Source organism: Cyprinus carpio, chromosome B7 (assembly GCF_018340385.1).
Source record: "Cyprinus carpio isolate SPL01 chromosome B7, ASM1834038v1, whole genome shotgun sequence".
Taxonomy (NCBI): Eukaryota; Metazoa; Chordata; class Actinopteri; order Cypriniformes; family Cyprinidae; genus Cyprinus; species Cyprinus carpio.
Window position 1 is genome coordinate 20,071,966 of NC_056603.1, and position 24,249 is coordinate 20,096,214.

General features: G+C 38.7%; 1 protein-coding gene across 1 annotated transcript in view; it reads right to left on the reverse strand.

The window, feature by feature from the left end:
• Window positions 1-24,249, reverse strand: part of LOC109093419 (nuclear factor of activated T-cells, cytoplasmic 3-like) — a 69,268-nt gene that overhangs the window by 10,140 nt on the left and 34,879 nt on the right. Inside the window, exons 4-9 of the mRNA XM_042727848.1 lie at window positions 22,085-22,284; window positions 20,060-20,232; window positions 19,664-19,804; window positions 13,182-13,237; window positions 12,777-12,903; window positions 1,444-2,460 (exon numbers count right to left, since the gene is read on the reverse strand). Of these exons, the coding sequence (XP_042583782.1) occupies window positions 1,444-2,460; window positions 12,777-12,903; window positions 13,182-13,237; window positions 19,664-19,804; window positions 20,060-20,232; window positions 22,085-22,284 (1,714 nt within the window). The remainder of the gene's footprint in view (window positions 1-1,443; window positions 2,461-12,776; window positions 12,904-13,181; window positions 13,238-19,663; window positions 19,805-20,059; window positions 20,233-22,084; window positions 22,285-24,249) is intronic.

A 24,249-nucleotide genomic window follows, 5' to 3' on the forward strand; every position in this document is an offset into this window, starting at 1 on the left:
GGAATAGATGTATGCTGCACAGTGCACACTAAATAGTGTATATTTTTAAAGACAAAAATAATGTTAACTAGTATTATGCTACTGTATGGTTCATGATGCCACATGACGTCATTACATGCATGTAATTCTTTGACTGACAAGAATTACATGCATGTAATTTTTTTTTTTTTTTTTTACCGTATTTCTGATTATATAAACGCAGCCTTGGTGAGCAGAAGTGGCTTCTTGACATGGAAGTGTATATTAAAATTGCAGTTTATGTGACATCTGCTTCATTCATCACACTGAAAATAGAAGGTCATACGGAAGCATGCTCTATATACTGTAGTGTATTCTTGCAGTCAACTATCAAATTCAGTAGTTCATTTGAGTATTCTATGCTAATTATGCATACTATGCACAGTATGCATACTACATAATGCTAAAACAGTGAGAGGAATAAGGTACAGTAATGCAATGCAATGCCAAACACAGTCTCTCTGCTTCCCTCCCCCACACTACTGACATTAGGTCTCATAGTTCTGCTAAGAAGGATTACCGGTGTAATGAATTCTCCCTGTGTCATGACACTCTTAAGATCTGGGAACTGCCAAACACTGTAATGCCCCAGGCAACTTGTGCATACAAATTCATTTTCGTAAATGAAGCGTTTGCTTGTTTATTTAATACATTCTAATGTTCTTGTTCTACTAGTTCCTCTTATGATTAAGTTACTACTGCACATATTCACACACATATTTATTCATCCATTAATGTATTATTCACACACTAGTAGAATGATTAAATGACTCTAATATCCATAAATGACCATATATGAATAAAGTGAATAAAGAGGTAATTATTTCAATGAGTACTACATAACCAGGGGAAAAACCAAGGACTCATGCAATGTAGGTTTGGTCATCATAGCTAAAGCAAATGCAACCTGGAGTTCCCCAGTAAAAAGTCAATGCTATATTATATGCTAAGATTTTAGTATATTATATTAAAATAAAGTTTTAGTAACAAGTTCCAGAGGTTTTTTTTTTTTTGCTAGTTTGATTGCATCATATAATAATTGCTGTTAATAGTGTATGTATTGTTACATCTTTAATTGATTTTTCCGTACATTTCTGCCATATGTACATTAACATACAGTCACCACTAATAAACTACTACAAAATATATTGTAGAAACGTATTTTTCTGTAAAGCTGCTTTCCAACGATTTGTATCGGGAAAAGCGCTATAAAAATAAACTTGAATTAAAGAATGAAGCTTTAAACACCTTTAATGTAAAGGTAAATTGTATCAATATTGCTTTGTCCTGTTGAGGGACAATTTCTCAAGATTTCATTTTTTTTCTCCATACATTGAACTGAAAGTTGCAGTGGTCACTCTCAAGTGTCATAAGAAAAAAAACAAAAAAAAAAACAACATTGTTTAACAAAGTGCAAAGACTCACCATCATCAAGCGTAATATCCTGTAGGCCGATGGTACGGAAGGTGGGCTCTCTATCCTCTGGCTCCTGTTTGATGTTGAGCCTCTCTCCCTGTTGGGTCAACGGGTGCACTAGGGAAGCTGAAGGGGACAACCCAGCCAGGACAGGGCTGCTAGCCTGGGGAGAAGGCTGTCCAGAGAGTCCCATGGGCCCCACGGGGCTGTTGGATGTAGGTGACGGGGAAGTGGGTGAGTGGTAAGGAAGGGAGTGGAGTTGGGGGGATGAGGGCCCAGAGTGGGGAGATGGCACCATATGAGCAGGAGCACTGGAGGTTGTGGGGCAGCAGGAGGACCGCTGCCCGGCTGTATGGTAAACCAGGGGATGCTGGAGCTGTGGGGCCGGCTGTCCCAGTGTGTGTGTGGGTGACGAGACCTGCCCTGGAGTAGGGCAGTGGTAGCCTAGAGAGTGATGGTGATGGGCAGAGTGGGCCATGACCTGGTTGCTACCCGTACAGGCTGCGTGGTTGGGGCTGGAGCCAGGCCCCGGAGGCACTCCAGAGGTGGGTGTCGAAGAAGCCAGTCCATACACCATCCCCAAACCCATGGAGTGACACCCAGCCGGGTCGGCCTGGAAGGGCATTCGCTCATATGCCTGTGGGGAGCCCGCAGTCATAGGAAGACTGTGCTGGCCGTTGAAGGGCATGTTGTGCTGTAGGAGTGGGTAAGACGGCCTGGCAGTGGCAGCAGGGCCTGGGTGGAAGGGCATCTGGCATTCGGGAGGTGCATTCAGCCCTTGAGCCTGAAGGTGGGGCAGGTGGGGAAGAGTTGGGGAGCCCATTGGGGCGCAGGGAGCCTGGAGAGGGTGCAGGCCTGCAGCCAGGCCACGTGGGGAGCTGGACAGAAGGCCGTCTGGTGGGTGGGAGTGCTCTGGGGAGGACAGCGGCTGAGCACAGACCAAACTGGCAGCATGGACCAGAGGCATGGACATGGGCGGCACGGCAGGGGGGTCCAAATCATCCCTATGTTCCTGCTTGACCCGTACTGCAATGGTGGAAAGAAAAAGAGAGAGAAATACATGGGTGAAAAAAGAAAGAAAGAGAAAACTTGACATGAAAATCTTAAGATTTCATGCGTTGTTAGCTATAAAATGTGACTGAATTAGCCTGAACAGTAATTATCTTGTTTCACATCTTTGGTACATTTCAGTAATATCAATAAAATACGTATTTTTATTTATATTACTATTGATATCATATTGAGAGTTGCGGAGATCTCATGATGCCATTACATTAGCATACCAAACTGATTAACCATATTGATTTGGCAATTTCTTTTAAAGTTTAATAGATTCACAGCACTAATGAACTCTTGTCCAATTTCCCATCTCCAAAAAACCTGACAGCAACATTATATGACTAACATATGTTCAAGATTCATGGCCAATACAAAAATTGCACATATTTCATTGAATCAGTATTTCCACCAAATTCTCCTCTCCTCTCCTCTCCTCTCCTCTCCTCTCCTCTCCTCTCCTCTCCTCTCCTCTCCTCTCCTCTCCAAACCCGCAGACAATGAGTAATAGCAATACAGTATTCAGTAACCCATTTCCCGATCTGCCATTTCCCTGGCCCACATGAGTGGAGGATATTTTTACTTGCCGTGGACTCTAAGAGAGCATATGTTGCCTGCTTGAGTGCTTATATTACTATTGATATCATATTGAGAGTTGCGGAGATATCATGAGCCATCTACATTAGCATTCCCAAAACTGATAAACCATAGTGAGTCGGCATTTCTTTTACAAAGTTTAATATTAGCAAAAAAATCATTGAACAGGATGGTGTCCTAAAAAAAAAAAAAAAAACTATCCAGTTATGAACTGGTTTTCTTTGTCAATCTTTGTGCGATTATCCTAAACTAACTGCTGAGGTAATTACACAACGCGTGCCGTACACGTCTGATTTTCGAATATATTCCTTTGAACCGATTCAAGTTTCAAATTAATGATGAATGTTTTAATACAACTGACGCTGTCCAACCTGCCTCACGAGACGTTCTGGTTGGGTGGTATAAAAAAAAAATCTGTGGGTAACACTTTATTCTATTTATTAAACTTATTTAATACATTAGTTAAACATTTACGATTATAAACCTGCACTTCGATACAACATTGTAATTTCAACATTTATAGGCTTTAGAGCCCTTCATCGTTGACCAGCAAAAGTTGTGCAGTATTTGTTACATAGTGAATCACTGGGAAGTAACTTAACCAAAAACAATTAACAAGCTGTGTGTTTAAAACTAATAAACAAAGGTAATAAGTATAATATATAAATAATACTTTGATGGTTAAATCATTTAAAATGAGAATGTAAGTGGCTCACTCACCATTTTTGTTTATAAGAAAAAATTTGATTAGATTTCTAGATCGCAATATATATCGCGAAAAATAAAATATCGCAAATCTAATGTTTTCCCGCCATAATCGTGTCAGCTCCTATAGCTTATGCGTGTAACCAGTGGTCTTTTGCGTGTAGTATGTGATTTGAACGGTGAATTAGCTTGTGCAAATCTGTGAATTTAGTATGCCAGCTGGCCAAAGAGTGAGATTTTTTGTGTGTGTATACACTACATATAGTGTGGGCTCTGCATATAGTGAGGGCAGTTTTAATAAACTCAGACAACATTCTGCATCCTCTGACTCACACATCACTACACAGACACAGGCACTTGTCTAATTTGAGGTGAGTCAAGTGCATTAACATGTAACTCTGTCCTGACTGCACATTTGAATACGCGTAACGGAAGAACTGGCAGCAGAAAGCAGAAGTGGGACTCCCCACGTGATTCAGCATTCTGGGTCCAGGATCCGCGGGACACAAGTATCTTAAACCATGACGAGGACATTGCTGAAATCTCGTGCTGTGATGAACTACAGCATTTAGCACTGAACTCTTTCATCAGTCTCCATGAAAAAAATAATCTACTATGATAGATGCACCAGGTTCAAAGTGCTCTCAAAATACAGCCCACACAAATATCTGAATTTTCAAATAATAAATACGCTGAGTTGTCGAATAAAGAATCAATTGTTGGCTTCTATTGTCTGAACTTCTCATCATATAAACAACACCATCAGGCAAAAATACCCCACATAAACACCAGAAGTTGAGAAAACAAGCTCTCCTGGGCTCGGGCTATGCCTCGGAATAGATGTATGCTGCACAGTGCACACTAAATATTGTATATTTTTTTAAAGACAAAAAATAATGTTAACTAGTATTATGCTACTGTATGGTTTCATGATGCCACATGACGTCACTTACATCGCATGTAATTCTTCTTTGACTGACAAGAATTACATGCATGTAATTTTTTTTTTTTTTTTTAACCCAGGTATTTCTGATTATAAATTAGAGAAACGCAGCCCGTTGGTGAGCAGAAGTGGCTTCTTGACATGGAATCGGATATATTAAAATTGCAGTTTATGGTGACTATCCTGCTGTCATTCATCACACTGAAAATATAGAAGGTCATATTGGAAGCAGCTCTATATACTGTAGTGGATTTTGCAGTCACCTATCAAATTCAGTAGTTCATTTGGAGTATTCTATGCTAATTATGCATACTATGGACACAGTAAGGCATACTACATAATGCTAAAACAAGTGAGAGGAATAAGGTACAGTAATGCAATGCAATGCCAAACACAGTCTCTCTGCTTCCCTCCCACCCCCACACTACTGACATTAGGTCTCATAGTTTATTCTGCTAAGAAGGATTACCGGTGTAATGAATTCTCTCCCTTTAGATTTTTGTTGCCTGTGTCATGACACTCTTAAATATCTGGGAACTGCCAAACACTGTAATGCCCCAGGCAACTTGTGCATACAAATTTCATTTTCGTAAATGAAGCGTTTTGCTTTGTTTATTTAATACATTCTAATGTTCTTGTTCTACTAGTTTCCTCCTTATGATTAAGTTACTACTGCACATATTCACACACATATTTATTCATCCATTAATGTATTATTCCACACATAGTAGAATGATTAAATGACTCTAATATCCATAAATGACCATATATGAATAAAGTGAATAAAGAGGGTAATTATTTCAATGAGTACTACATAACCAGGGGAAAAACCAAGGACTCATGCAATGTAGGTTTGGGTCATCATAGCTAAAGCAAATGCAACCTGGAGTTCCCCAGTAAAAAAGTCAATGCTATATTATATGCTAAGATTTTAGTATATTATATTAAAATAAAGTTTTAGTAACAAGTTCCAGAGGTTTTTTTTTTTTTTTTTGCTAGTTTGATTGCATCATATAATAATTGCTGTTAATAGTGTATGTATTGTTACATCTTTAATTGATTTTTCCGTACATTTCTGCCATATGTACATTAACATACAGTCACCACTAATAAACTACTACAAAATATATTGTAGAAAGTATTTTTTTCTGTAAAGCTGCTTTCCAACGATTTTTGTATCGGGAAAAAAAGCGCTATAAAAAATAAACTTGAATTAAAGAATGAAGCTTTAAAAAAGCACCTTTAATGTAAAAGGTAAATTGTATCAAATATTGCTTTGTCCTGTTGAGGGACAATTTCTCAAGATTTCATTTTTTTTTTTCTCCATACCATTGAACTGAAAGTTGCAGTGGTCACTCTCAAGTGTCTTAAGAAAAAAAAAAAGAAAAAAAAAAAACAACAATTGTTTAACAAAGTGCAAAGACTCACCATCATCAAGCGTAATATCCTGTAGGCCGATGGTACGGAAGGTGGGCTCTCTCTCCTCTGGCTCCTGTTTGATGTTGAGCCTCTCTCCCTGTTGGGCCGTCACGGGTGCACTAGGAAGCTGAAGGGGACAAACCCAGCCAGGACAGGGCTGCTAGCCTGGGGAGAAAGGCTGTCCAGAGAGGGATCCATGGGCCCCACGGGGGCTGTTGGATGTAGGTGACGGGGGAAGTGGGTGAGTGGTAAGGAAGGGAGTGGAGTTGGGGGGATGAGGGCCCAGAGTGGGGAGATGGCACCATATGAGCAGGAGCACTGGAGGTTGTGGGGCAGGAGGAGGACCGCTGCCCGGCTGTATGGTAAACCAGGGGATGCTGGAGCTGTGGGGCCGGCTGTCCCAGTGTGTGTGTGGGTGACGAGACCTGGGCCCCCCCCCGAGTAGGGCAGTGGTATAGCCCTAGAGAGTGATGGTGATGGGCAGAGTGGGGCCATGACCTGGTTGCTACCCGTACAGGCTGCGTGGTTGGGGCTGGAGCCAGGCCCCGGAGGCACTCCCGAGGTGGGTGTCGAAGAAGCCAGTCCATACACCATCCCCAAAACCCATGGAGTGACACCCACCGGGGTCGGCCTGGAAGGGCATTTCGCTCATATGCCTGTGGGGAGCCCGCAGTCATAGGAAGACTGTGCTGGCCGTTGAAGGGCATGTTTGTGCTGTAGGAGGGGTAAGACGGCCTGGCAGTGGCAGCAGGGCCTGGGTGGTGGAAGGGCATCTGGCATTCGGGAGGTGCATTCAGCCCTTGAGCCTGAAGGTGGGGCAGGTGGGGAAGAGTTGGGGAGCCCATTGGGGCGCAGGGAGCCTGGAGAGGGTGCAGGCCTGCAGCCAGGCCACGTGTGGGAGCTGGACAGAAGGCCGTTCTGGGTGGGTGGGAGTGCTCTGGGGAGGACAGCGGCTGAGCACAGACCAAACTGGCAGCATGGACCAGAGGCATGGACATGGGCGGCACGGCAGGGGGGTCCAAATCATCCCTATGTCCTCCTGCTTGACCCGTACTGCCAATGGTGGAAACGAAAAAGAGAGAGAAATACATGGGTGAAAAAAAGAAAGAAAGAGAAAACTTGACATGAAAATCTTAAGATTTCATGCGTTGTTAGCTATAAAATGTGACTGAATTAGCCTGAACAGTAATTATCTTGTTTCACATCTTTGGTACATTTCAGTAATATCAATAAAATACGTATTTTTATTTATATTACTATTGATATCATATTGAGAGTTGCGGATATCTCATGATGCCATTACATTAGCATACCAAACTGATTAACCATATTGATTTGGCAATTTCTTTTAAAGTTTAATAGATTCACAGCACTAATGAACTCTTGTCCCAATTTCCCATCTCCAAAAAACCTGACAGCAACATTATATGGACTAACATATGTTCAAGATTCATGCCAATACAAAAATTTGCACATATTTCATTGAATCAGTATTTCCACCAAATTTCTCCTGCCTCCCTTCCTCTCCGTCTCCTCTCTCTTCCCTCTCTCCTCTCCTCTCCTCTCCTCTCCTTCCTCCAAACCCGCCAGACAATGAGTAATAGCAATACAGTATTCAGTAACCCATTTTCCCCGATCTGCCATTTCCCTGGCCCACAGTGAGTGGAGGATATTTTTTACTTGCCGTGGACTCTAAGAGAGCATATGTTGCCTGCTTGAGTGCCATGTAAACCAGTGCTGAATTTGGGAACTGAAGAATGCTGTCTGCCCTCCAGCATAGCTCCCATAAGCAGCCCATACGCTGCTGCAAGGCCATTACTGCGGTAAAACTCGCAGTTTTTCCTGATATGAAGAGCAAGTGGCGACAATGTGTGGGAGAGAGTGTGAATGCATTTGAGTCTGGTGTTACTCACTGTGTACCTACAATGCATCTGAAAAAAAGTTTAGTTTCATATGAAAAACACAGCTAATAGCATTCATTTCCAGATGCATTTTGGACCAAAGCTGGTGGATTTGTGACCAACAAAGAAGCCCCATACATTCAATTAGGTTCGTTACAAACTACTCTCCTCCAGGCCCAACAGCTTTCCACACTGTATTTAATTTGAATTTGGATTAAGATCTCTGCTCATCAGATCAGATGGCTTATTCATTACACATGAAGAGTCTGGCTCTAGTCTAACAACACAGCACCTCAGCCCTTCCCCCTGCCATGCCACTTTCTCAGCGGGCCAATGCCATGGCAACCTCAGTCGCATGGCCTGTTCAGAATATTGGCTGCAAGTGCCGTCGTCTGATTGGCTGAGGCCCAACGGGTTAGTGTGGAAAACAGGAAACCCTAATTTGAGTGGGTGCTTTGTGGAGCGGAGAGGGTGGGCGGTAGGCTGGGCCTATCTCGCTCTCTTACTCTCCCTCTCTTTTTGTTCTCAATCTCTTCAACAGGTTAGCATGCAACTCAGAGATAAAGACACCAAAAAAAGTTGTTCACGTGTGATTTAATTACGCCAACGCTGTTTTTCAGTTTGACTCAGTTTGGGAAATTAATACCACACACATTAGAACCACACACGACTACACTTTATTAGAAACTCTATAAGCCAAAATTTAGATGTCGCCTTTTACAACACCCTGCATTTTGGTCTATTTCATCAGATGTTCAAGTTAATTTTAAAAGCAGAACTAATAACATACTGATGTAATGTATGTAAACTCAACATGTGTGAGAAATTACAATAGTCATGTGAATCATCAACCTCATCATTCAACAGACTTATCATAGGGGAAAATCTTCCAAAATGTGAAGCAATTCTGAAGAATATGACTATTAAGACATATGAAGCCAATGGGAGATGGAAAAAGAATGACAGCGTTTAAGGAGAGCGAGAAAAACAGATAAGACAAAGACACTGAAGGGGTCTAGTTCTTGAAAACCCTAGGATTTTCATGCCTCCAGCCACATGTAAATCATGCTGATTCTTTCTTTAAAGTATTTTACATGAGTGGTTACCAGGTGCTCAACTGTTACTGGAACAACCTCATCCCTAACCACACTGGTGCACGGTGCAGAGGAACGCTGGCATGATCAAACGGGTGGACTCTGCTGTGAAAACCCACATGTGTGCCATTCTTGTTTACTGTTATGTCAAGTTAGCAAGAAAACTATTTTGCATGAAATTGAGTCACATGATTGCTGTGAGGCCAGATTCAGACACAATTCTTGAAATTCACCACAAATTCCAAAATTCAAAATTATTTAATATATACTGTATATTTTTTGCACATTTTATATTAATTATTAATAAAGACCAGATTATTGATTACAGATGCTTATTTTTCCTGTACAATGCAATCACTTACAAAAACATTTTATACTGAGCTCATTTTTAAAAGAGTAAAATCCAATTTGAACATTTGAGGCTCTCAGGATCTGTGAATTGCTATTATTTTTTTTTTCTCCAAAACATTTTATTTGTCTTTATACATGTATATATATACAAATTATGCACAACTATTTTCAACACTGATGATAATAAACCTTTCCTAAGCACCAAATCGGCATATTAAAATGATCTCTGAAGAATCATGTGACACTAAAGACTGGCATAATTACCATTACAGGAATAATAAAAAAAAAATCTTACAGACTCTAAAATTTTGAACAGTAGTGCATATAAATTAATATGATGTCTTAAAATAATGACAGACAGTCCTTAATGAAGAGCAACAACAGTTACTGAGCTCTAATTTCATTTAGGAAAATAAGTGCTGTGATGTGCAATTGACTGCAATGTGCTGTCAATATACGTACCAGGAAGTAGGTAAAGCGCTGTGGACTGGCTCCTTTTCCGTTTGCCATTGCACACGTTAAACTGCACCTGCACTACTGAAGTGACCGTCTTACTGTGATAAGGAGGCACCTCCACCACGATGCTAGACTACAGATGAAGAGAAGAGACATAACTTAACTAAACAACACATCATTGCTGTCTGAGAAAAACCTATCAAGTTGTCCCACTGATGAACACAAAGTGCAAATCTAGTCAAAAACATACTACAATTTGCTCAAACTTGTCAAACACTCGATTTCAGCTTTTAGTTCGAGAAAGAAAGTAAAGCCTGAAAAGGGTCTGTAGACATACTGTATTAATGTCTTGTGTATCGTCTGTGCTTTTGTTGGCAAATATTTTCTTGTAAAAAGGAAAGTATTCACTCACTCCTTGACTCTTTCTCTCTGATGGATTCTTCGCCTCCACCTCCCACTCGGTCGTCCATCTGAAGAAGAAAAAAACAAGTGTCAGTTGCATACGTGAGAACAACATATTAGGACAGATAGAATACAAAATGCCCTGAACTGAACTCTGGTGTGGGCAATATTTTGCGCCCTGCGCATCATATTAGGTAACCTGAACCTCTCCTCATTACCACCTCCACCACCACTATCATCATCATGACCCATTCCCGATTCTGCCATTTCCCTGGCCCACATGAGTGGAGGATATTTTTACTTGCCGTGGACTCTAAGAGAGCATATGTTGCCTGCTTGAGTGCCATGTAAACCAGTGCTGAATTTGGGAACTGAAGAATGCTGTCTGCCCTCCAGCATAGCTCCCATAAGCAGCCCATACGCTGCTGCAAGGCCATTACTGCGGTAAAACTGCAGTTTCCTGATATGAAGAGCAAGTGGCGACAATGTGTGGGAGAGAGTGTGAATGCATTTGAGTCTGGTGTTACTCACTGTGTACCTACAATGCATCTGAAAAAAAGTTTAGTTTCATATGAAAAACACAGCTAATAGCATTCATTTCCAGATGCATTTTGGACCAAAGCTGGTGGATTTGTGACCAACAAAGAAGCCCCATACATTCAATTAGGTTCGTTACAAACTACTTCCTCACAGGCCCAACAGCTTTCACACTGTATTTAATTTGAATTTGGATTAAGATCTCTGCTCATCAGATCAGATGGCTTATTCATTACACATGAAGAGTCTGGCTCTAGTCTAACAACACAGCACCTCAGCCCTTCCCCCTGCCATGCCACTTTCTCAGCGGGCCAATGCCATGGCAACCTCAGTCGCCATGGCCTGTTCAGAATATTGGCTGCAAGTGCCGTCGTCTGATTGGCTGAGGCCCAACGGGTTAGTGTGGAAAACAGGAAACCCTAATTTGAGTGGGTGCTTTGTGGAGCGGAGAGGGTGGGCGGTTAGGCTGGGCCTATCTCGCTCTCTTACTCTCCCTCTCTTTTTGTTCTCAATCTCTTCAACAGGTTAGCATGCAACTCAGAGATAAAGACACCAAAAAAAGTTGTTCACGTGTGATTTTAATTACGCCAACGCTGTTTTTCAGTTTGACTCAGTTTGGGAAATTAATACCACACACATTAGAACCACACACGACTACACTTTATTAGAAACTCTATAAGCCAAAATTAGATGTCGCCTTTTACAACACCCTGCATTTTGGTCTATTTCATCAGATGTTCAAGTTAATTTTAAAAGCAGAACTAATAACATACTGATGTAATGTATGTAAACTCAACATGTGTGAGAAATTACAATAGTCATGTGAATCATCAACCTCATCATTCAACAGACTTATCATAGGGGAAAATCTTCCAAAATGTGAAGCAATTCTGAAGAATATGACTATTAAGACAGATGAAGCCAATGGGAGATGGAAAAAGAATGACAGCGTTTAATGAGAGCGAGAAAAACAGAAAGACAAAGACACTGAAGGGGTCTAGTTCTTGAAAACCCTAGATTTTCATGCCTCCAGCCACATGTAAATCATGCTGATTCTTTCTTTAAAGTATTTTACATGAGTGGTTACCAGGTGCTCAACTGTTACTGGAACAACCTCATCCCTAACCACACTGGTGCACGGTGCAGAGGAACGCTGGCATGATCAAACGGGTGACTCTGCTGTGAAAACCCACATGTGTGCCATTCTTGTTACTGTTATGTCAAGTTAGCAAGAAAACTATTTTGCATGAAATTGAGTCACATGATTGCTGTGAGGCCAGATTCAGACACAATTCTTGAAATTCACCACAAATTCCAAAATTCAAAATTATTTAATATATACTGTATATTTTTTGCACATTTTATATTAATTATTAAATAAAGACCAGATTATTGATTACAGATGCTTATTTTTCCTGTACAATGCAATCACTTACAAAAACATTTTATACTGAGCTCATTTTTAAAAGAGTAAAATCCAATTTGAACATTTGAGGCTCTCAGGATCTGTGAATTGCTTTTAGTTTTTTTTTTTGCTCAACATTTTATTTGTCTTTATACATGTATATATATACAAATTATGCACAACTATTTTCAACACTGATGATAATAAACCTTTCCTAAGCACCAAATCGGCATATTAAAATGATCTCTGAAGAATCATGTGACACTAAAGACTGGCATAATTACCATTACAGGAATAATAAAAAAAAAATCTTACAGACTCTAAAATTTTGAACAGTAGTGCATATAAATTAATATGATGTCTTAAAAGTATGACAGTCCTTAATGAAGAGCAACAACAGTTACTGAGCTCTAATTTCATTTAGGAAATAAGTGCTGTGATGTGCAATTGACTGCAATGTGCTGTCAAATACGTACCAGGAAGATAGGTAAAGCGCTGTGACTGGCTCCTTTTCCGTTTGCCATTGCACACGTAGAACTGCACCTGCACTACTGAAGTGACCGTCTTACTGTGATAAGGAGGCACCTCCACCACGATGCTAGACTACAGATGAAGAGAAGAGACATAACTTAACTAAACAACACATCATTGCTGTCTGAGAAAAACCTATCAAAGTTGTCCCACTGATGAACACAAAGTGCAAATCTAGTCAAAACATACTACAATTTGCTCAAACTTGTCAAACACTCGATTCAGCTTTTAGTTCGAGAAAGAAAGTAAAGCCTGAAAAGGGTCTGTAGACATACTGTATTAATGTCTTGTGTATCGTCTGTGCTTTTGTTGGCAAATATTTTCTTGTAAAAAGGAAAGTATTCACTCACTCCTTGACTCTTCTCTCTGATGATCTTCGCCTCCACCTCCCACTGCGGTCGTCCATCTGAAGAAAGAAAAACAAGTGTCAGTTGCATACGTGAGAACAACATATTAGGACAGATAGCATACACAATGACCTGAACTGAACTCTGTGTGGCAATATTTGCGCCCTCAATATTAGGTAACCTGAACCTCTCCTCATTACCACCTCCACCACCACTATCATCATCATCATGCCTTCCAGCCCTCCACTGAAGCTTCAGAGATTAAGGTTACAAATAGCCAATCAGCATTAAGTTTCATCAGGTTCAGAGGGGAGCTCTACAGCTGCATGTTTCTACAGGTGCTCCAGCACCAAATCCAGAGAGAAGCTTGATAAATTGTGCCTTGCCTTGAGACTAATAAAATGATAAATTGAGTTTGCTTGCAAATGATAAGCCTTTTTCCACATAGTGAAAGAGGTTCAATTGCTCGAACAGGGACTGCGTACAACACTGACCTGACTCTGAAAAACAAACAACATTAAATTCTCCCAAGAAAGAGTGCTAGAAACGCTGTAGCTGTATTAGCCGAGTGACTTCTTAACAGCAGGCTACTTGAGAGACTTTTTAATGAAAATCAGATCAGTCTCACGGTTTGCCCTTGCTGACAGGAACATAGAATTCGCTTGGGCCCCTAACAGGTAATGATGTCATTTATAAAGCCATTAGAGTTTCAGAGAAATGTGTGGAAGAACATTATTTATTGTTGAATCGTGGCAAGATGCGTGGAATAACTTTATTCATAGCACAATGCTTCCACGTGCTGCCCATGGAGAGGTGCAGGATCTTTCGGAAACATGCTGTCATTTCAAGTTTTTCCTTTGCCATGAAGCTAATCAACTGCACAGACGTCTTGCAGACAGAAAATGAAAGCCAAGTGACCAGAGCCAACTGGTTAAGGCTGATCCTAGAAGGGAAAATAGTCACTTCATGGATCATAAATTACATAAACTGCACAAACAGCATAACACAGGTCTGATTTACGCTCTTAAACACATTTCCAGCTTTGAAGTTTGTGCCTGACTTGAGTCTAACATGAGTCAAACAGCAGTATAATCCCAAGAATGTCTAAAATGAGTAATTTTGCATGTATAATGTTTATGAGTGGGTACAAAAACCTTTCAAAGGGGTAATGTAGAGGGCAGTGTTTGAGGACTGTTATCAAAGTAAAGATACCGCTGTGAGCAGTGTCATAATCACCTGGTGCATTACACTCCAGAGACCGCTGTTTACACCAGGTTACTGTGTAGTGTCTCAGCTCCCTTCTGTGTCAAAAGGCATTTTGCTAATATGAGAATGACCTTGGACACCTGTAACTTCAGCAGTAGTACAGCAGCACATGTTGACATTCACCGGACACCGGAGAGGGCCCCACATGAGGGCAAGTTCAAACAGGAACCAGACTCCAAAGCCCGGTGACAAGCACACACGCAGTTCTAATTCTTCAGCCCAGAAACACCGCTGTTCTGTTATTACTACTATGATAAACAAAGTCAAGGAAAATAAACTTCTAGCAAAATCCTACAAAGCTTTTATGTGTCATTATGTGGAATTAAATGTCCAGCTGGTAAGTGTAAACTAGCATCAACTGAAACAGATGGTTAATGTAACTCTTCATTTACAATTTCCTGAATCATTAATTATAAAAACAAAAACCTTTTTTTTGTTAGCTTTCCTGGGTCTGATTTTTTTTTCATAGTAAACACTTAATTTTACTTAATATTTCATATCTGCCATTTATAATCTCTCATTGTAACCAAAACAAATGAATTCATCTTCTGTAGACTCTAGGGGGGAAAGGGTGTTAACCCTATAAGGCTTGACATATGAAAGTGGAAAAGATAGCTGAAACTAGACCAAATATATAGATATAAATATATTAAAAATTACATATAAATATGTACAAAAAATATTCTTTGTCAAGTATCATATTTGATACATTAGGTTAATGGCATATGAAATAAGAGAAAATGGCGCTCATACTGTACTTGGAAAAAAAAAAAAAAATTATCCAGAGGACCACAGTCGGCAAAAATATTCTATGCATTTGCTGATATTTATATGATCAAAAAGTAAAATAAAAGTTCTGATAGCTTGTAAATCATGTAAATCGATGAGATCTTTATATCAGTCTAAGCAAAGAACTTAAAATGCATATTTTTGTCTTGGAAATTTATGATCAAAGCTATGCAGTTTCTGTTTGTAAGGGGAAAAACTACGTAATACAATACAATGATGACTAAGAGATGTACAAATAAACATTCCACAAAAGCTTCATATCTCATTTTTGATACTCTCTATTTTAACATTTTTTATGCTCATATTAACATCATTTATAATAACAAATATACATGTATAATCAAGTGAATGAAAACCTGAAGTTGCTTCAGCCTATTAAGGGATCATCCTGAAATATTACAAACAATATAAAATGTACATTTGTGTCTAAATAATAAAAAATTAGCAAAGATTTCACAGCAAACAATCCTGTTAAGTTTCTGAATATGAGGGCAGTACAACCTTTGCTATCCAGATTTGTTTATCCAGGTGAGTGAAAACCTGAATCTTTTGTCTACTTAACTATATATCTATCCGCTCAGCAAGTCAAAAATGAGTTACAAAGTCTCAAGACCACCACATGGGCTACTCATTTAGACACAACCCATCTAATTACACAACCCGTCAAAATGAGACCAAAATGATCAGTCCTCTTCCTCTGAAACGTCCTGGTTGGTCCCCTACGGCTAGAGTGGCCCTTAGAGACTAAACCCTCTCAGATGGACGGCTCTGTGTCAGTCAACAAAAAGACTTGCCCTCTCTCTATATTTTGGAGCGAATTGTGGATATAATTTGATGCATTCCAGACTTTAGCCAAAGATCTTTTTTAATTTGAAGAAACTCTGAATGAGATTAGCATGGGTTACTATTGGAGCAAACTATTGGTTTGCACATAAATTAAATGTCCTTAACGGGTACTTAGTCATGTGAGTGTACATTATTTAACTATATTTTGAATAGAATCTGTAGCCTAAAAACATAGAGCTGGTCACCTTATTGAGGCTGCCGTGTTAAGAACACATGAGCAGCTCAATCCTACTCATTTTTTCTCAGTAACCCGGTCACTGAACATTTTCACTTGCTGAATACATATTTAATGTCTTACTGCAAATAGGGCATCAGTATTTGACATCACTAACCAATAGTTTTGTGAGGTGGCTAGGTCAGTATAAAGTACAAGACCAGTGTCATATTACAGAGTGCACCTTTAACAGCATATTAAATGTCAATAAAATACATCCGCAGAACACGTTCTCACAAATCACACAGACACTCTCTGATAAGCTCCTGCTTGAAAAGATATACCCTTTCCCCCAAAGCTGCTCAAGGCCAGACATAAGAGCCAAATTTCCACCCAACTTGTTCTAGCATCCCAGGACTTTCCATTTTTATACAGTGCAACAAAAACATGAGTTATCACCATAAAGGTTGCCTTGAGGGGTTGCCACTTTACAGGGAGCCAACTGGAGGAGAGGTAAGTTCCAAAGGGTGTTTCTCCAAGTCAGTTTGTTGTGGTAGAACAGCCCTGTGTGTTCATGTGTAAACTCCAGTCGAGTGAGTCAGTGTGATTGTCTCAAACTAGAAACACACACACAGACACACACTCAAGGCAGGCCAAGACTCGTATTCCCAGAATGCCGTTCATGCATCTGAGGCTGGTCCTAACTTGTGCGTTTCATTACTTACAAAGTAGCGATGGAAAAAATGAGCAAGACAGAAAAAGAAAGAGAGAGAAAGACTGAGAAGAGTTGCTTATCGAAGAATTTAAACAAGAGCACACAAGTGATACTGGAAAGAGTCAAGGAAAGACTGATTTTCTACCATGCCTGACGTTATGAAGAGTAAGAGAGAGAATGAGTGAGAGATAAATAATAAATAAAAAAGGGAGACTGTCTGCTGGAGATGACAGACTGTCTCTGAGGGCTCTGTTCATTGTGTAAAAGGTCTATTTCAGCTCACAGTGAGACTCAAAGGATCAACAAAAATCCATACAGACAGCACTGTTGGGGATCATGACACAGTCTAACCCCAAAAAGTCAGTCTAATAAAGCCTCTTGAAAACAGAGTGACTGAAAGATGAGGCTTCAGACTGACAGCCACACTGCAGCTGTGTGTGTCGAACGGGAGAGAAAGAGCTACCTGCAACAAATCTGCCAGGTAGATGTAACTAGCGACATTCAAAACTAAATATATGTAAAATTGACTACTAAGTGGGTTGCTTGAATGATTAGTCAACTAATCTGAAGGAAGTTCTGAATAAGTAGGCTGGTTTCAGGTTCATATGGCACCAAATGCATTTCTCAGGATGCATTTCTGCACAGTTTCAGAGAATAATCTGTGGTAAAATTTTAATTTAAGCCTGTATGTTTAATGTGTTAAAGGTATTTGGTATGAAACCTTATACTATATGCTGTATGTGTTTAAGTTAAGAACAATAATAAATAAACAACACTAGATAAAACCACATTTTAGATTTCTTGCCCCATGTAGAAATACAATCATGTAAAATTTAGTCAAATATTCCATTAATTAAAGAGAAAGCATATTTGTATGATTTTTATTATTTTTATTTTTTTATCAGCATGTAGACAATGAGAAAAAAAAAATCCACTGTCTTATCTAACACAGCAGAAACAAGCCACCGAAATGCACTGTGTGAAATATGGAAATATTTAGATTTTAGTGGTTACGCCATTTAAAAAAAAAAAAAAAAGTAATATAAATGGATATAAAGCAGCATATACTTTTTGCCCCAAGGCACTCAATTAAGTTTGATTTTTGGATGTTTTACTACAAAGGTCCAAACTTAATTGAGTGCCTTGGGCCAAAAAGTAAATTTTATCTTTTTGTAAGTCCACAGTCAGCTACTAATTAACTACTTACTTTAATTAGTAGCTGACTGTGGCCTTACAAAAATATTAAATTGGTAAATTCTGTATTACATTACTCATGTATAGACGGCATTATTACACAATATATTACACATCACACTCCTTAAATGTGCAGCAATATATAGGGAAGCATTTTAATGTACAGCTTTGGTTGTACAAAAAATGCTTTATGAAACAAATGCATTCTAATATGCATTATTAAGCACCTATCATGATGCAAAACTATGCTTAAAAAGCATTAAATGCACAGGCTTTAGTGAAACCAATCACTTTATATCTTTTTTTTTTTAGTTAAGGAAATGCAAAGTTTGTCTTGCACACACAGGAAGCTATTATTTACTTTGTGTCTTGGATCCAGCGAGTGATCAGCAGTGTGCCTGCAGCCAGAGCAACCCTGCTGACCTCTGAGTCATCCTTACAGCAGATGCTAAGGTCTACAGGTGAGCTCTACGACAACAGTGACACGCCACAATACGGCCAACCATAAATCTAGTGTATGCATGTGTGTGGACAGAGAGAGAGAGAGAGCATAAGCTTTTGTGGGGGGAGTGGGTGGAGTGGGGGGTGAACAAAGTTTATAAGCAAGTTTACAAGCAGAAGAATTGAGGGTGTGTATTTGTGTGCACAATGCACTTGCACATGTGTTTATGGGGTGAGCGCAGTTTGGATGTAGGTGTGTGCAGAGTGCATTTGTATATATATCTATATGCATTTATGGAGTGAGTGCTTGCTTGAGTGCAGTGGCGTTTGTGTGTGTAGGTGTGCAGGTGTGTTCATGCTGAACTGCTCTCACACATATGCGTGCACACACACTCACACAAACACAGTGTCCTCAGAGGAGAAGGGAAATCGTGGGAGGTCAAGATGCTGATAAAGCGAAGATAAATCACTCTGGTTAGACGAGCAACAATCAAATTCCGCTCTCAAATGAGAAGTGAGAAATCGACACTCCCTCACATTTTACCCGTCGCTCCAGTTTCCCAAAGCCACACAGACTTTAACTAAAAACCACCTGATCTTGCTGTTTTTAAGAATAAGGCTGGTTTAGCTTCACTTAGACTAAGATTAGTGCAGGTATAACTGTGACCCTTGAGGGTAAGACAGGTGAGAAGGTGATATTTGCTCACAGTGAATGATGAAGACATCTGTAGTGCATACTCAGCTGTGCTTGCAGAGCTTGCAGCAACCTGCTAAAAGGAATTAGTACTAGCCAAATGCAAGTAACGATACTAAGTGAAGGGATCTAATATCACCCTAAAAGGGGTTAATTTTGATATAATGACCTGCTGACTGTAGCTTAGTGCATAGCTACTTGCTAAATTAATAAATGGATATGAAATATTGATTTGACTTTAAATTATGTATAAAGTGAGAAAAATATGTGGGAAGAATAGGCCCAAGAGATACTGTATGAAACTTATATTTTCTTAAAAAAAGAAAGAAAAAAAAAAGAAAAGAAACTCCCATCTAAAATAGCACTTGAACCCCACTGATTCTTACCAGGACCTTTCTCCAGAAAAATGACCTTTGACTCAGGGAAGAAGTTGGAGCCAGTGATGACCATTTCCTCTCCTCCACTCACTGGGCAGCTGCTAATACTGGCTTTCTCGACCTGAGGTAACTCCTGTGCTGAGCGCTGGGCTATTTCACCACAAATACAGATAAGAAAAGTAATTAACATTAGACAGTAATATAATATAATATAATATAATATAATATAATATAATATAATATAATATAATATAATATAATATAATATAATATAATATAATATAATATAATATAATATAATATAATATAATATAATATAATATAATACAAAGAAGTACATACAGTAAAAAATATATCCCCCCCCTTTTAAATATATTTTCCTTCTGTGTGCGTGTATAAACCTACAGCACTCCACTGGAATTGAGGCTGCCTGCAGTGAGACCACTTTTCCATTGGGTTGTGGGATGTGAACCCGGAACACCACACGGACCCGAGTGTTTTTCCGTCCAATATCAGTCTCTCCTTTCCTCAGCTCAATGTCAGAGTTCCTCAACTTCAGGATTCCAGCACAATCAATACTGACAAACACAGCAGGAGAACCACTTGAGAAAGGAGTATCCATAACAGTTCCATCATCCTACCTATCAAGCAAAGCTTTTTAAATGATTTCTAATCACTCCAAGTCATTTATACTCTTTTCTTTATGGAGTTAATAAATGAATGATAACAAAAAGGAATATTTTTAACTGAAGTGCACATTAAAAGCTGCCACAGAATTCAAAGTTTAAGCTGTGCTTATTAAAAAAGGCAGATATTATTGTTTTCAATCAGAAACATTCTATAAATCTATAAATACTGTACATTTAATTATAAATAACTGCATTTTACACTACTGTTCAAAAGTTTGTGGTCAGCAAGATTTTTACATTTCTTCTGTTCTGTTCAACATGAATGCAAGAATGCAACAAAATTAATAACAAGGAATGATTAGATTTGCAACATTTACAGTTGTCATATTTTTTTTTATTTCAAATAAATGCTGTTCTTTTACAAAAAAAAGTAATTAATTTAAAAATTACATATATTTCATACTAAGTATAGTTCAAATCTGTTAACATATTTACTGACATATCGCTCAACTTACTGATATAAAAATTATAATTAAACTTTATTTGGAGAACTATTTGTGCACAATTCTCATTTCTTAATATTAACCCTAAAATATGTTTTAATGTCAGTATTGATGAGGACTTTATGATCTTTCAATAATTGTGAGACATTTAAAGTGCACCTAAGTATACTTTAGCACAATCAAATATACTTCAGTATATCTTTAGTCGGACTTCAGCACTACTTCAGCAAAATTAAAGTGCATTAAGCATAAAATTAGTTGTTCCAATTTAGCAGACTTTCAGTATACCATTTTAGTTACTAAAAGCACAATTGCAGGGTATTTTTATTAAGCACAAAACTACATAAATGTATTTGTAGTAAATGAATAGTAAATAAATGTATTTCAAATCAATTTTAGTATATTTATTTTTCATTATAGGGTGAACACTACAAAAAGTATGTATCACAGTTTCTGCAAAAATATTAAGCAGCATAACAGTTTTCAACATTGATAATAATAAGAAATGTTTCTTGAGCACCAAATCAGCATATTAAAATGTTTTTGAAGGATCATGTGACAGTGAAGACTGAAAATTTGATATAATATTATACAATGATCCAATAAAAGCAGATTTGGTAAGCACAAGACTTAAATATTACAAAAATCCTACTGATCCCACACTTCTGAACAATTACATATGTGATAAATGAGTGCTGATGTAGGTGTAAAGGTTTCATTCTACCTGTGAATGACAAATTTTTGAAAATGTCTTCTCTCACATAGAAAATCAACTTGTGATGACATGTGAAGAGTTTCTCATGATTTAAAAGACTCATTTTAATCCAAATCCAACAATGTCCAAATGTCCAAATCCAATAGTGTTTTCAGTTACGGTTAGGTTTAGTGGCCACAGTAAATATCATTATCTTAGAAAGAAACTGTAGCTCTTTGGAAATATGGCTTCTAGAGTATATGCATATTTCACAACATTGTGAGGACCAAATTCCTTTACCTAAAACCATCTACACTGTGTTGAGCAGCTGACAGTCCCCACAAGGACAATAACTTTATCATCATGAACTAAATAATTAATATTTTAAAATGCAAAAATATTTCTGTGAGGGTTAGGTTTAGGGGAAACAATCTGGAAACAAAAGTCAAAGGGAAAGTCCTCACCATAATAGAAAAACAAATGTGTATTTATGTGTGTGTGTGTGTGTGTGTGTGAGTGAGAGAGAGAGAGAGAGAGAGAGAGAGACTGAGAGAGAGAGAGAGAATCTAGATTGATGTTGAAGTGAAGACCTGTTGGCATGTACCTGGCAGACATATTGTTTTCAGGAAGGAGAGGAATCTCGAGAACCTTTGTGCTGGTGATGATAATTTCCTGGCTTGCGGTAGCGACAGTTTTTCCTGTTATGCGGTGAACCTGATAGAATGCGTCAAACATCAAATAACGGTCATCTGCTGTCCCGATGAACATCTGCAGGTTCACTGGCTTCTCATTGTAGCCAACAAGCTGTTAAAAAAGTGAAGAGGTGAATCAATTTCATTGTTTTATTTCCATGAAAATAAAGTTAATTGTGGTTAAGCAGGATTTTTAATGGTCCTTGATAAAGGTCCTTTTTAATGGACACATGAACTGCTATGAAAAACAATGATGTGAAGCATAACATAAATTATAACGAGAATATGACTGGACTGGAACTTAATTTCTGCAGTGATCCAAAAGACAGTGGGAATTTTTTTTTTTTTTAAAGGAACCAGGGTGATAGTAACTTCCAGGTTGGCCTACAAAATGGTCATCCCTGCAGCACTTAGTAGCCAAACCAGATGTTTTTGACAGGCTATACTGATCTGTAAGCACTGGACATCCACCACGTCAAACAGCAATTTGCATGACAATTATTTCTCCCAGTGTGATTCCATTTGAAGAACCCTGCATATGCACAATTACTTCCCAAATCCTCATCCATGCACATTAATATCAGACGTTAGCCCACTTTTTCCAAGACGGATTCAAAACACACTCCAGCTAGTAATTAAAATCCAGACAGAAACATAAAGACACGTTTTCAAACCACGAGTAAGGGGAAAAAACACAGAAACCGAATTGAAGGAAAAAATAAATGAGCGGGTAGAAAGGTGAGAAAAGAAAAACAAAACCATGAAAACCATTCTACTTCTGCTGCTAAAATAGTATAAACAAAACTTTCATCTACTGAAAATGGAAATAGGGAAGTGAAAAACCCATTAAAATGTGAATAATTAGATGTAACACAACATTTTTTGAAGCCGCTGAAATCTTTTCCAGAACAAAAAGCTTTCAGAAAAACATTTTCCTTCCTGATGCTGCACACCACGGTGTCCGGTGCAAACCTCAGTCAGACACAGGGAGCCAGTGTGGCGATGCAATGCCCCATCCGGCAGTATGTACACATGTTTGACCTGCCAATATGCTTCCCAGACAGGTGAGGAGTTCACAAACGGAGGGGAGCTATTCCGCTGACATGTGTGTGGGAGGGTGTTACTTAGGCTGAGCACACAGGCTCCTAACAATCTCTCTACTGTTGAAATGTTATGCTTGGCAGACACTGACCCAATGCAGCAAAAGAGAGAGAAACTGGGAACAAGAGCAAAAAAAAAAAAAAAAAGAGAGCGAGAGAGAGATGACCAACTCACAGGTAACGGAAGGACCAAGCCAACCACAGCAACACAATTAATGAGAAAAACATGCTTCACATATAAATTGACGGGTCTTGAGAATAGAGCCAGATATTTGTGGAAAGGGGAAAAAGAAATAGACAGTGGGGAAAAGAGAATCAGGGAACAACGGAAGACTTGAAAGGTGGTGGGATTTGGTTCACGTAGTTCCCAGGACAGCATGGTTTTATTACACTTGGAGACATGCGTCACTGAGAAAATTATTAAACCAAAAGGGTATGCTTAGTTTCAAAATATTAATGGTAACATTTTACAATAAGTTTCTATATGTACAGGTTAATAGCTAACATAAAATAACAATAAAAAAAACTTTTAGCATTGACTGATTTAATTTCTGCATATAATAATAATTTTTTTTATCAAAGTGTATTATTTAATGTTAACTAATGTATCCTGAAATAACAATTTAACAGTAAATGGTAGTTTTTCATCTTTTATTTTATTATTTAAAAAACATTAACCTAGATTTTAAAATTCTGTTCATTGTTAGTTCATGATGCATTTACTAATGGTAATCAGTTGAACATACGGTAATGTGTTACCATGGTTACCATATTTCTGAACTAAATTAGACGACTTTAGAAAAAAATGCTAAATGGAGCATTATGGGTCGGTCTTCCTGAAAGATTTGCCTCATGCTTTTTTACAGGACTGAATATACTGCACTCTATATTTTTATGGGCTTGCTCTGGGTCAATACATTGAGACGGCAGGAGATTCAGAAGCGGAGGTCATGTTTATGCTTCAAGACCTCAAAAGG